General features: G+C 44.7%; 1 protein-coding gene across 1 annotated transcript; it reads left to right on the top strand.

The window, feature by feature from the left end:
- The first annotated feature begins 14 nt into the window (after positions 1–14).
- On the top strand, positions 15–14799 carry LOC117419841 (probable ATP-dependent RNA helicase DDX27). Its single transcript, XM_058991198.1, has 21 exons — positions 15–369; positions 1242–1388; positions 2349–2408; positions 2534–2759; positions 2891–2937; positions 3651–3737; positions 4176–4281; positions 5030–5203; positions 5744–5894; positions 7142–7241; positions 7985–8126; positions 8362–8515; positions 8662–8743; positions 9164–9341; positions 9803–9909; positions 10125–10221; positions 11874–11965; positions 12170–12290; positions 12962–13058; positions 13801–13875; positions 14488–14799. The coding sequence occupies exons 1-21, from the start codon at positions 283–285 to the stop codon at positions 14501–14503; spliced, it is 2346 nt and encodes a 781-aa protein (XP_058847181.1). The 5' UTR covers positions 15–282; the 3' UTR covers positions 14504–14799.
- The last annotated feature ends 179 nt before the right edge of the window (positions 14800–14978 follow it).

Genomic DNA, 14978 nt, shown 5'->3' with positions numbered 1-14978 from the left:
CACGTGTGTAGTAAGAAGCAGTTGTCCGTCAGAGGATTCCAAATACGTGGAACTGAAGCGAGATCAGTTACAGAACCGGGTCAGTGAGCTTCAGAAACCCGAGCATTGCGGAAAAGTAGAGAACCGGCTACTTTTATCTCCCGCAGAGAATCTGCAAGTCTGTAGACTGAATCGAGTGGAATCTGAGACCTGGACGAGAGCGGTGCTCAGCCAGAGAGAAGCGCTGAAAAGCGGGGAGGAAAGTCCTAAAAGCTCGCGGTGGTATCACAGACCAGAAACATCATGTTTTCTGATTTGGATCTTATTGGAACCATCCGGGATGAGGACGCGGTTCCGGAGGAGCCCGATTCAGAGTCGGATGACGAGGCGGTAGGTTTGCTCCGCGTTTTTATTTTTCACGGGACTATTGCTTATATTGCAGAATTATTAGGCTTCGCTTCAGTTTTAAGTTTGCACCGTTTTTTTTCAAAATGATAATTAAATAAACATTTGTTAAAACTATTAACAATTCAAAATGTAAGGGCAATGGCTGCTTTGTGTATACGTCCAAACAAAATACATGTTTGTTTTTCTGGTAATGATGTGGTGGAAAAATAGGTGTGTAGTTAGGACCAAAACATTAAGATAGGCAAGTAACGTTAAAAGATGTATTATGTTTTTAACGACACTGATTAAAAACATGATCACCATAGAACATGCATGAAACTGAATGACAAAAATCTCATAATTTGTGAACAGTAGTGACACCTTCATTATATATATATATGTATATATATATATATATATATATATGTATATATATGTATGTTTATTTCTTATAAATGTTTAATGCTGATACACAAAGAAATTCCACAAGTATCATGACCATAAAAAAGGAAGCTATGACCTACATCCTTGTAGAAAAGTATCTTGCCATAGCTTCATTAAAACAGGACAGGCACTTTGTGTGGCATAATATAGCCTTCACATATAAAGTACAAAAGCAGCTTTCTAAATCTGCAGTGTAGTTGGAAAATCTGTCTGTCCCTCATTAAAGTAAAACATATTAAATACATTCTGTTTATTATTCCAGCATCACAACAATAAAACACATACAGGAAGTGATCAGGAACCAGGAAATCTGCAACTTTTTAATTTAAAGGGTTAACTGCGCCTGTCTTTGAAATACCTGATTCTGCATGCTTGAAAGTGAAAGCTATGACACGAATGCCCAAGATAACTTTGTTTTCTTCTCAATCCAGGAGCAGCCGATCATTCTGGGTAAGAAGCGACGGGCGCTGAAAAGCCGCAGTGCCGAGTTCAACGCAGATTTTGAGTTCGGGGAGCGGGACGGGCTGTACAGTGAGGACTGGGCCATGGCAGACGTCCTGTCGCAGCTCAAAAAGAGGGTAAGGGATAGTGCTGCACAAACCAATTATTGGGATCAAGCGCTTTACAGAAATCAAGTGCTGACAATCAGGTGAGGGGCACTGGTGTCCATCGGGCTGATTGTACCATGAAAAGAGACAAATGAAGAAACGGCTGCATGGATTTGTGAGGACGGCTGCTTTTCTTTGACTCTGGAGAACAGCAATCCACACAAATCCACGCAGCTGTTTCTCCAGTTGTTTCACTTTGAAAAGGAGCTCAGTCAACACCAATGACCCACACCTGATTTCTGGGGAGAGCTCAATCTGCATAATCTCTTGGTGCTGCTCTAGTAAGTGATGGAGGTTCGCTTTTCAACCTGGAAACCCTGCTTCCCTATAAGGCATTTCATAGAGGTCCCGGCAACAATCGAGGATCAAAAATCTATAGTTGAAGCGTTTGTAGCTAACAAAGTAATCCCATACATCTTAACTGTTTTGCACCTGACTACATAGCAGTTTTGAAAGAAACACATTCTATCAAACATATTTTCATTTAAAAGCATGTCTGGTGGTTAAAGAAAGCTCTGTTTCTATGACTTATTCTCAGGATATCTCTTACACTTGCACTTCCTGGCTCACGTTAGGATTGTCTGTTGTTGAAGTATGTGAAAATGCTCAGCACTTGTAGTTTACACAAAAAACTGTTTAAAACATCTGAATTAGAAATTATGAAGTGAAATAAGAAACAATAAAATTAGGAAGGATTGAAAGAAAATAGACTAATGATTTGTTTATAAAATGTAGATTTTTTTTTCATGTTTGTGCTTGGCTTTAAAGTTTGTGATGTTTAGCGTTAAAGTACTTAGCGTGATTTTAAAGTATTTACCAGATTAAAACTAATATGTGTTTTGTTTAAAATTTCTCTCCAGCACTTACCTAGTTACAGTATACTCCAAAAAAATAATAAAGTACATAAAAAATCTTTCCTTTTCTCCACAGAAAGCTCCGACAACACTGGATGACAAAATCGACAAGATCCGGAAGAAACGCAAAATAGAGGTTAGTCGAGATCTGTTCTCTTGTGGATTTCTAATCACAGATCAACGATACAAGTGGATTAAAATAAAGAAATAAATAATTGCCATAAGTCTGTGTTTCACCCCCTTTCTCTTGGGTCCCTGCAGCAGAAGGCAAGCAAAGAGGGAAAGAAAACAAAGACAGACTCGGAGGAGGAGGTGAAGGAAGAGGAGGAGGAGGATGGGGAGGAAGAGGGGGAGGAGGAGGATGGGGAGGAGGAGGAGGATGGGGAGGAAGAGGAGGAGGGGGAGGAGGGCAGTGACAATGACCAAGACGATGATGAAGAGCTGGATGAATTCTCCTCAGCCGATGAAGAAGTCCTGACCAAAGCAGGTAGTGTTTCCCATCTGAAAAGAAGGATCACAATTAGAATTACATTGTAAGGTGTTGTAGAATTGTCTCATGTAAGGTGACTGTGGAGCTCCTATGCTGGTTGTGAACCGTCGTTTTTTCCTACTCTGCAGACACGTTGAAGGTGAAGGATAGGAAAAGAAAGAAGAAAAAAGAGGAGGTGAGTGCTGTTCAGTCTGATGTTAGGCAAAGAAAATGGCCAGTGTGCATGTTGAATACTGTGGTGGGGGGAGGGGGAGGGGGGGGGGGGGTTAGGTCGGCCAGGGTGTTCTCGGCTCACCGCGCACCAGCGACCCCTGTAGTCTGGCCGGGCACCTGCGGGCTTGCCTGTAAGCTGCCCTGAGCTGCGTTGTCCTCCGACGCTGTAGCTCTGAGGTGGCTACATGGTGAGTCTGCAGTGTGAAAAAGAAGCGGTCAGCTGACGGCACACGCTTCGGAGGACAGCGTGTGTTCGTCTTCACCGCTCCCGAGTCAGCGTGGGGGTGGTAGCGGTGAGCTGAGCCAAAAAATAATTGGATATTCTGAATTGGGAGAAAATAATAAAAATAATTGGCAACTATTAAATAAAAAAATAAAAAATAGATTTCAGGTTATTGTGACGCTTTTTAGCAGCTAGTAAGTGAGACTGTCATCATTGTCCTGCCCTGCCTCCCATTAACAACTGTCTGGCAGCCCATTTTCTATAGCTCGTTTTCCCAGAATGTATTCTTGCTGTCACATTGCAGATTCACTGTAGACAGTATGTGCAGCAAGAGGAGTGCAAAGCTTCAGGTGGGGTCCTATTACCTGTTGCACAGGAAGTGAATCCAGTGAACTCTGGATATCTGAACGATCCACTGAAAAGTATTGAGTGTTTTTTGTCTTTCTCTCTAGGTGCCAGAAGTGTTTTTTGAAGACGCATCACAGTATGATGACAGTCTGAACTTCCAGGATATGAACCTGTCTCGCCCATTGCTAAAGGTACTGGGAACAAACATACAGGCACACACACTGACCCGGGCACACGCGCATTAAAATAAAATAGATTGTGCCGAATCTGAAATCTAGGGTAATAGCATTGCAGTGGACAGTGTGTTTCATGTTCCTCTGGGTAATAGCATTGCAGTGGACAATGTGTTTCATGCTCCTCTGGGTAATAGCATTGCAATGGACAGTGTGTTTCATGCTCCTCAGGGTAATAGCATTGCAATGGACAGTGTGTTTCATGCTCCTCAGGGTAATAGCATTGCAATGGACAGTGTGTTTCATGCTCCTCAGGGTAATAGCATTGCAATGGACAGTGTGTTTCATGCTCCTCAGGGTAATAGCATTGCAATGGACAGTGTGCACGCTTCTAGACACTGTTTTCTCTTTGAAGGCCTGAGGTATGAAGTTCTGATCTCTGTGTTGTGTTCCCAGGCAATCACAACGCTGGGATTCAAGCAGCCCACGCCCATCCAGAAAGCCTGCATCCCTGTGGGGCTCATGGGGAAGGATATCTGTGCCTGTGCTGCCACTGGGACAGGTGAGTGAGGACGATAGAACTGCTTCAGTCTGGGACAGTTTGCCCTTAGCAGAGGGGCACAAACTGGCGGTGCCTGGAATGTCCCCCAAATAATCCACCTGCATCCCCCCCACTTCCAAACCAATAATGTGGATCTTATGAAATAATTCCATTAGAGCTGCTCAAGCCGATTATTCAGATCAAACTCTCCACAGAAATCAGGTGAGAGTCATTGGTGTTGATGGGGCTAATTTCCCATTCCAAGTGAAACAGCTGCTTGTTTGTTTGTGGATTGCTGTAAGAAAAGCAGCCATCATCACACATCCAAGCAGCTGTTTCTTGACTTGTTTCATTGTGAATGGTAAATCAACATCAATGACCCTCGCCCGATTGCCCGCACCTGATTTCTGTGCAGAGCTCAGTCTGAATAATCGGTTCAGACCACGCTGAATTCCATGCATTTTCACCGGGGCTGTGCTGTTTTTAAGCAAGTGCATGTTCTGGCAACCAAGTGTTTTCACTGGAACAAGTATTGTGTACCATGTTGCTGTGTCACTTCATTGGTCATTTGATTTCATTAGTGTCTTTGGGTTCAAAGCATGTTATTCTGAGGGGTTCTTTTTGCAGTTACTCCAATTCTGTGTGTGTTCAGGTGTTTTCGTCTGAATGCCAGAGCTGCTCTTCAGTTCTAATTGTATGCTCAGTGTCTTTTCAATGACCTCCTCTCGCTAGTAAATGTTATGTTAAAGTCTCTCTGTCTCTCTCTCAGGTAAGACCGCTGCCTTCATGCTCCCTGTCCTGGAGCGTCTGATCTACAAGCCTCGGCAGGCTCCAGTGACCCGGGTGCTGGTTCTGGTTCCGACCCGTGAACTGGGGATCCAAGTACACTCTGTGGCCAGACAGCTAGCCCAGTTCACCAGCATCACAACCTGCTTGACTGTGGGTGAGTTCAGTACCAATGAAGCGGTTCATTGGAGTTGTCTATCACTACAGATTCTGAGTACTTGATTATTGCTTGTATTTGGTAATTATGCTGGGATGAAATACAGGAAGCTACTCTAAATACAAACTAATGACACCTGGGGCATGCAGTAAGAATGGTCTTAACACACTTTGAAATCTACCTTGCATCTCTGAATTCAGCTAAAATGATTGTTAAATAATGCATAATTGAACTTTACAAACTTTTTAAATGCCTCTCCCTCTCTCTCTCCCTCCCCCCCTCCCCCCCTCTCTCTCTCTCTCTCTCTCCCTCTCCCCCTCCCCCCCTCTCTCTCTCTCTCTCTCCCCCTCCCCCCCCCCTCTCTCTCTCTCTCTCTCCCCCTCCCCCCCTCTCTCTCTCTCTCCCCCCCCCCCCTCTCTCTCTCTCTCTCTCTCTCTCCCCCTCACCCCCCCTTCTCTCTCTCTCTCTCTCTCTCTCTCTCTCCCCCTCACCCCCCCTCTCTCTCTCTCGCTCTCTCTCTCTCCCCCCTCCCCCCCCCAGGTGGTCTGGATCTCAAGTCCCAGGAGGCTGCCCTGCGTGCTGGCCCTGATGTGTTGATTGCTACCCCGGGCCGGCTGATCGACCATCTCCACAACACACCCTCCTTCGAACTGAGCAGCATCGAGATCCTCATTCTGGACGAGGCTGACAGGTCAGAGCGCGTCATCTTACCGGCCGTGCTGTTCCATTCTCTGGATACTTCTCAAACGCTTGTCATAGGAAGCATTTCCATTTGTCAACATGCTTTCTGGTACTACAATAGATTGAAGAATTCTCTGGTTTGCAAGCTTGTTTTCAGTTAGTCTTGGTAACCTAGAAAGTGATATCCCCACCCGTTCAACGCATTCTTTCCTGTCTTTACCAACCAGCTGCTTCCTGTTGACTGACATTCTTTGCAGCCACTTGCAGACTTTGACTTTAATCACAGCTTTCTAGATGCATCTGCTATTTCAATTACACCCACCCCTCGTTATATTGCCCCTCGCTATACTGCGGATTCGGATGTATCGCGGTCCTGGAGTTGGCTCCCCATTTTTACAGTCTAACTGTGAATGCCTTTGCTGCAATATACATTGGCAAATTCACTTAGAATTACTGTTCGTTTTATTTCGTACTGCACATCACAAACAAAAATATACAAAACAATTAAAAACAAAGCATTAATATCGTATTGTTATCATATACACACGAACTGCACAATAACACAAAGCAAATTAAATATCTACTTGCTGAAGCAGTTTTTATTTTAGCCAACGAGGTGTTCACGTGTGGCAGCAATGCACTAGCAAAAGACACAAGGCAGTGACGTCAGCTCCCTAGCAACAAGCCTCCTGTGTTGGGAATGGATTATTTCAATGCAGCGGGTTTGTGCATTTAAGAAAGGAGAGGAAGACTCATGAAATTAATTGGAGACTTAAGTTGATGAGAAGCAATTACCTTCCACAGTGTGAATTAAAAGGGTGTGCTGTGTTTTTATGAATAATAAGAAAAAGCAGGTTGCGTAGAGGATTTGTACTGGACCCTGACGCCCCTGATAAAACGAGCGAGTGGTTGAACAGTATTTGTTAGCCTATTTGTTTTTCTGTGGGTCTCTCACTATATCGCGGCCCTCGATATATAGTGGATTTATATTGGATCCCGACACCCGCGATATCGAGTGGGTGTGTATTTTGAAAAACTATTCAAATTCCCTTATTAAAAATCAACCACAGTTATGGCTTTGTAAAAATGTCAGTCCATCCAATCTTGTGTGCAGATGTAATATCTTTTGACAAACACTAACCTACAGCAGTGGTGATGTGTCCCTGAATAGAAAGATATATTATTCAACTGAGAGCGAGTAGTGTCCTTGCTGCTGTGTCCCCTCTGAGCTGGGTTTCTTGTTCTGTCGTTTTGCAGGATGCTGGATGAGTATTTCGAGGAGCAGATGAAAGAGATCATCCGACTCTGTGCCCACCAGAGACAGACCATGCTGTACTCCGCCACCATGAGTGAAGAGGTGAGGGGGGCTCAGTACTCTGAGATACTGTGCCATTCACCAGAACCTTGCTTTACCCCCAGCCCCAAAACAAATAAATGATGTGTCTGCTGTTTTCTGAACCCTGCACCTGCCTCTTTTCTGATGCGCCTGCCTCTTCCTCTGATGATACCAGCCCGTTTCAGTCCCCTGGTTGCAGATACGTCTCTGTGGAGATTTGCCACCTCTTTTTGCACTTCTCTGCAACTGTAGCTGAAAGACATGCCATGAGAGAACATAAGTACCAAGAAAGTAAAAGCCGTTTCAGCTCAACGTTTGCAGTAACCGTTGTGTCGAGAGATCTGGTGTTTAATATCATTTCTGCTGAGTGAATATTTTTGTTGTACTGGCTCACATTTTGGAATCTGTTTTGCTTCTCGTAATTTAGTCTTAAACAGACATTGTACATTGCTATATAAACAGAATACTCCATGAATGTCCATCGATCATTAACTCGTGGGGATGGCCATAGATCCGGGTTATTTGGCTCGCCTCCTTTGTGGAATAACTACAGCACACCAGGAATGCTCAGGGTATATCCTCTGTATATTTATTTATTTATTAAAGCTGCTGCAAGATTCACATTTAATCCCAGCCTGTTTTATCTGTTTTACTGCAGATTACTTTAAACAGCCCTGTAAAGTTAGCTGCTGCTATTAAATGGTTTGGAAGTAAAGCCCTGTGCTGCTGTCTCTCACTCTCTCACTCTCTCCTCACCGCTGCAGGTTAAAGACCTGGCCTCAGTGTCTCTGAAGCAGCCGGTCCGGATCTTTGTGAACAGTAACACCGACGTGGCGCCGTACCTCCGGCAGGAGTTTGTGCGGGTCAGGCCGGCCCGAGAGGGGGATCGCGAGGCCATTGTCTCAGGTAAGGGGCATGGCTGCAGCCTCTTTCACAGTTCGTGCTACTTCATTGGATTTGTGATCTGCTCAGCTCTCAGTAAGCTAAGCAGCAGCAGGGTTAGTCCAGATGAACACTGCTTCTGCATTCCCTTGTTTGTGGTTGGTGAGGATGCATTAAAGAAATGTGATTGAGAAGTCGTTGATGTAAGGGGTGGAAGGGACCCCATTTGGCATTCACTAATGTCTCTGTTCCTCCCCAGCTTTGCTGACCCGCACCTTCCCTGATCATGTGATGCTCTTCACTCAAACCAAGAAGCAAGCCCACCGCATGCACATCCTGCTGGGGCTGATGGGATTGAAGGTGGGGGAGCTCCATGGCAACCTGTCCCAGACCCAGCGACTCGAGTCACTCAGGTACCCCAGCCCCCCCTCCTCCCTCCACACAGCCAGGCTTCAGTGCTGATAGGGAGCAATGGTAGACTAGCCAGCCTTGCACTGTAGAAAGATCATTGTAAAGAAATATTGTACTTCATATTGTAAGTAGATTGTTTCTTCCCCAGGCGATTCAAAGATGAACAGATCGACATTCTCGTGGCCACCGACGTGGCAGCCAGAGGTCTGGATATCGACGGTGTGAAAACGGTGAGAGGCAGGGAGCAGGGTTAGGTCCTTGCTGACTGCTCTCTAGTCGTGTCAGTCGTGTATTCTGTTTAAAAATAATATACCATGCTAGCTTAACTTAGCTCAGTGTCTTTCAGGTAGTTTGTTACTGTGCAAGACTGAAATAAGACAAACAGAACAGTCTTCATGAAAAAGAAATGTCTTTCAAAACTGCAAATATGAAATGTATAGGGTGATTTAATTAGCTAAACCCTTAAATTACTGCTATATATATATAGTTTGTACTGTAAGAATAGATGCCAAAAGAACACGCCATGCTGAACAAATGATATTGTGAGTGCGCTAATGAACACACCACAGGTATTGCTGCTTATTGATTCTATTGGAGCCCCTCCTGTGTCTGCGACCTGTATGTATAATATTGTTCTGTCTCGGCACCAGGTGATTAACTTCACGATGCCCAATACAGTGAAGCACTACGTGCACAGGGTGGGACGCACAGCCCGCGCAGGGAAGGTCGGCCGATCCGTCTCGCTGGTCGGGGAGCAAGAGAGGAAGATGCTGAAAGATATCGTCAAGCAAGCCAAGACCCCCGTCAAGGCCCGTGTCCTCCCTCAGGGTAAGACAGATGTGCAGGCACGACACTGGGGGGAGAGGGGCCCTATGCTGCACAGAGACACAGGCACTACACTAAGATAAAGGTTAAAGGAGGCTGAAACAAGGCACTCTGCAGTTTTGGGGTCCAATTTAAGACTTCCCATTCCTGAAATCAGTCAGTCCAGATTAGAATATGTGCCTAGTTAGACACACCATACTCATTCTGTACCGGTACCAATTAAGGAAACCTAGAATGGCTCAAAACAAAGTATCTCTCTTCCGTATTTTATCAGAGATGCTACCCCGATGAAGGCAGCAGTAGAATAATGAATGAGAGAAAGCAGTGTGTCAGATAGGAATGAAGTATAAGGGCTGCAGTTCCAGTCCTGTGATTTATCCTTCTCTCTCTCTCTCTCTCTCTCTCATCCCCCCTCTCTCTCTCTCCCCCTCACCCCCCCTCTCCCCCTCACCCCCCTCTCTTAGAGGTGATCCTGAAGTTCAGGGACCGGATTGAGAAGCTGGAGCAGGATATTTACGCAGTGATGCGATTGGAGAGGGAGGAGAGAGAGATGACTCGATCAGAGGCCCAGGTGTGGAGAGAAGTCTTTGAGAGTCACCGTGATCAGAGTCTTCCTTATTTAATAATGTCTCCGTTTACAAGTTCATAAGTTGTGCAGTCAAACAATTTGAGTCCTCTCACTCAAACTGCACGATAAGAGACGCCCTTCACACGACTCCCTCACTGATTAGCAGTTCCCAGCTCCAGCTGTGTGTGTTTCTAATTGGTCTCTGCTTTGGGTTTCAGATCAGCTCTGCTCAGAAGAGGCTGGGACCGCGGGAGGAGGAGAGCAGGATGGAGAGGACCTGGTTTCAGAGCAATGAGGAGCGCAAGAGGGACAAGAGTGAGTTCGAGGGGGTTAGAGATTGGGCTGTGCACACACTGAGGGAGATAGAGACTGGGCTGTGCACACACTGAGGGAGGTAGAAACTGGGCTGTGCACACACTGAGGGGGGTAGAGACTGGGCTGTGCACACACTGAGGGGGGTAGAGACTGGGCTGTGCACACACTGAGGGGGGTAGAGACTGGGCTGTGCACACACTGAGGGGGGTAGAGACTGGGCTGTGCACACACTGAGGGGGTAGAGACTGGGCTGTGCACACACTGATGGGGGTTAGTGACTGGGCTGTGCACACACTGAGGGGGGTAGAGACTGGGATGTGCACACACTGAGGGGGGTAGAGACTGGGCTGTGCACACACTGAGGGTCCCAGCAATCCCCTTATTTAAAACAGAAAGAAACCTGTCAAAGAAGATGGTCTTACTTAGTTATACATCTCTGTGAAACCTGGTGACATTAGCACAACATCAGCCTTATTTGAGTGTATCACTGACATCAAAACTTGGATGTCCTTAAACTTTCTGCAATTAAACTCTGATAAGACAGAAGTGTTGATAGTAGGCTCTCAGCAACAAATTGATTTATCAAAAATACATTTGGGGGACTTAACTCCTAATTTGAAGTCTGAAGTGAGAAATTTGGGTGTTATTTTTTATTCTACTTTAAGTTTCGAGTCGCGTATTAAAATGATTACAAAAGTATGTTTTTATCATCTAAGAAACATTGCCAAAATTAGATCATTTCTGTCTTTATCTGATGCTGAAAAAGTAATCCATGCTTTTATTTCATGTAGACTGGACTACTGTAATGCTCTTTTTTCTGGACTTACTAGCCAAGCTTTATTAAGGTTGCAGCTTGTACAAAATGCAGCTGCAAGGGTCCTTACCAAAACCAAAAGGAGAGCACGTATAACTCCTGTACTTGCTTCGCTGCACTGGCTTCCAGTGAAATATCGAATTGATTTTAAAATTCTATTGCTTACATTTAAAGCACTAAATGGAATGGCACCAGATTACCTCTCAGAGTTGTTGTCTCTTTATCAGCCTTGGCGTGCATTGAGGTCGACTAATAGTGGCCTCCTCTGTATTCCGAGGGTGAGGCTCAGGAGGAAAGGAGAGGTTGCTTTTTATGTTCGTGCTCCGCAGCTGTGGAACTCTCTCCCCGACCATGTCAGAGGCTCACCTACAGTAGCTACTTTTAAATCTAGGCTTAAGACCTATTTTTATAATTTAGCTTTTTGATTTTATATATTGTTGTTTTTAGTTGTTTTAAACTGTGTCTTTTCTCTTTTTGCGATATATGATGTTTTTTTTTTTTTTTTTAACTGTAACTGTTTAACTTATTCATCAATTTATGCCGTTTTATTAACTTTGATTTTAATCTTTGTGTTCTGTTACCTTCTTTTTTGTTTTTTGTGCAGTGCCTTGAACCTTGTTGTATGAAAGGCGCTCTATAAATAAAGATTATTATTATTATTATTATTATTATTATTCTCGTTGATTGGACCTTAATGTGTGAATTCCAAATGATTAGAAAAGCATCATATTGTCTCATGTTTAAAAGAAGGGCTTGCCCAGTTGTGCTGGAACTTGCTGTCGCTGTTTTTGTCGTTCAGCAGAAGTGACTGGTTTTTTTTTTGCTTCCTCTCTTCCAGTGGCCAAGGCTCTGCAGGACTTTGATCTGGCTCTGAGAGGGAAAAAGAAGAGACAGAAGTTCCTACAGGACCGTAAGAAGAAAGAGCTGAGTGTGAGTATGCCCCCTACAGGCCGGGCAGACTAATGACGGCTTTAACCGTGAGACAACACTGCTCTCCCTCCCTCCCAGTTCTTCAGCTACTGTCACTGGGCCTCACTGCTTACTTCCCAGCCCCATGTAAAGCAGGGAAGAATGCATTGGAAATGAGATGCTGGCTGTATAAGAAGTCATGTCAATGTTGTCTTCCTCTCCCAGGCGGAAGACCGGGCCCAGTTTGAGATGCTCAAGTCTCAGATGTACGCCGAGCGAGCAGCTAAGAGGGGGCGCAAACCCAAGCGAGCCCGCGCCATGCCCGAGGACGAACCAGTGGCCAAGGGTGGGTATCGAGGGGGCATCCTGGGATGGGTGATGTTGAGGGGTACCCATCATTAAACACCACAGCTTTAAATACCCAATCAGAAAACACAGAAGTACAGTAGAACCGATCCAATACCCTCTATTAGCCAATGGACCTCTGGTATCAACCGATCGGTTCAGATCAATGTTTTAGACCAATAATGCAGATTATGGGTTTAAAACATCATCTCTTAACAGAATGGGCCAGACAATAGAAAATAATGCAGTTTCAAGGCAGTATAATTGCTGTAATGTTTAAATTCTGAGACAACATTTATGAGCTCCAGCGGCTGCATGGTCTACATGCAGCAGTGTGTGACGAGCTCCTGAAAATATTGACCGCATTTTTTCATCGGACTAAAACATTCCACTTCGGTTTCGGTTCTCTGGAACTTTAGGCAAGTTTCGGTTCGGTTTGGGTAAATCATTGCATCCCTAGAACGGGGGTATGGCTGTTTAAAAGTCAACAAGCGACAGAAAAAAGTATGTGTGAGTATATGAACTACTAACCAGAAAGAAGGTTCCAATGAATGGGAGTTAAAGCAGGATTTCAGATAACCCTGCTCATCGCTCAGCCCCGTCACTCGCACTCCCTGTACACTGCTCAGGGGGGCGCTGCTCATGGAACATGCTGCTGTTTTGCTCTCGCAGGTAAACCGAAGAAAGGCCAGTCTGGGATGAAGAAGTCTGTGTTTGATAAGGAGCTGACCAACACCAGCAAGCGGGCCCTCAAGCAGTATCGTGCAGGGTATGTACACCAGGAGCACACATGCCAGTAGTGTTAAGAAGCAGTTACAATATATAAAGTATCCCAGGAATTTACCTGGATTTAATTATCTGCAATGGTTTTCACCCAGGTTGGTGGTTTTAGTTTTTTATTTCCCAGTTTTCTGTGTAAATATTATTTACTTGAGTGGAACGGATTTCGGGTGAAAAAAATAAATACCTGTAACTTTTATAAAAGTTGGTAATTTCTCTGCTAAAAGTAAAGGTCATTGAGTATATATGGTTTGTTTTTCTTGCCCAAGAATCTGCCTTACAGGCAGGCAATTCATTCAGCTAGTGCAAGTAGAATACTGTGCACTTTTTGGTCTTCAGTATTGTCTGAATATTTTTTTAAAGAGTTGTTTAGGCAGCTTAATTACCTTGACTGGGAACTTCTATAAATGCATAGAACCTGACTTTTGACATTTACAGTAACTGAATATTTTGTAGTCACACTGGTAAACACTATAAACTGTTTTGATTAGGAGTCTGTTGATGTCTTCAGATGTTGTAGTTTTGGATTCACTGCTTCTATCAGTCAGGAGTATGGCCCTCCCATTTGAAGATGTTGAAACCTGCTTCCAGTGGAAACGGTTCTCATTGAACTGATGAAGTGTTTATTTTGTAGTTCTACGTTCTGCACGATTGAGTGTTTAATAGTTACAGTACAGTAAGCCTGTTCATACCCACGCTCTGTTCTCAATGTCTCCCCCCATTCTCCACAGCCCCTCATTTGAGGATAAGAAGAGACTGGGGCTGCCAGCGCACAAGAAGGGAGGCCGTTTCAAATCCCAAGCCAAGTAAGTCAACGGGCTTCACCAAGGAAATGCTGGAGACTGCATTGCTGTGTTACTGTTACAGGCCTTGAAACAAACTTTTCCATCCACTAGCCACCAGGGCTCATGCATGGAAAAATGCACCGGCCGCACTCTCATTCTACTGGTCCTGCACCGCCCCCACTCTCATTCTACTGGTCCTGCACCGCCCCACTCTCATTCTACTGGTCCTGCACTGCCCCCACTCTCATTCTACTGGTCCTGCACCGCCCCCACTCTCATTCTACTGGTCATGCACCGGCCGCACTCTCATTCTACTGGTCCTGCACCGCTCCCACTCTCATTCTACTGGTCCTGCACCGACCCCACTCTCATTCTACTGGTCCTGCACCGGCCGCACTCTCATTCTACTGGTCCTGCACCGGCCGCACTCTCATTCTACTGGTCCTGCACCGCCCCACTCCTTCTCTAAATCCATTGTCTTTCTCGTGATGGAAAACTTTACTGTTTAACTTCACTTTAGTGTAGCTGAAATGTTGTCTGATCTTCAGCTTGTTTGCGTTTCGTGAATTTTGCCTTCAATGCTGTTTATGCTTCTGCCACTCGTTTTAAATTCCTACTCATTTTTGGTTCAAGGTTCAAGAGGAAATGAAGAAATCAACAGAAGACATTTTAAAGCAACAGACACACATGGACTACTGGCAACATGTTGAACCACACCTTAAAGAAAATTCTGAACTCGGATCGAAACCAGGCTGTTAGTGTTTTATACCAAACGTTTAGATGAGTATTAACAGCTGTATGAGATGCTCATTGTTCAGCAAGGACAACCTCGAGGTCCAGCTCAGTTCTTGGGAGACTCATTCTTCAGACTTCAAACATTGTGAAATAAACTGTATTTAAAAAAAAGAATGTGTTTAACTACATTAAAAAAGGTACAATTTAAAATTGGTTTGTTTAATTGATGTACAAATGAAAAATAAGTGTCTTACCATCTGTGGCTTAATGCCAAAATGTTTGTCTGGCAATATGCCTCCAACAGCCCGATTCTGACACCCTCTGCAAGTTTCATCACAATTACAACAGATTACAAGACTCTGCACAGCAGAGTTCATGTGTGTATGCAG

The sequence above is a fragment of the Acipenser ruthenus genome, chromosome 18 (assembly GCF_902713425.1).
Source record: "Acipenser ruthenus chromosome 18, fAciRut3.2 maternal haplotype, whole genome shotgun sequence".
Taxonomy (NCBI): domain Eukaryota; kingdom Metazoa; phylum Chordata; class Actinopteri; order Acipenseriformes; family Acipenseridae; genus Acipenser; species Acipenser ruthenus.
This window is presented reverse-complemented; position numbering and strand designations above follow the sequence as displayed.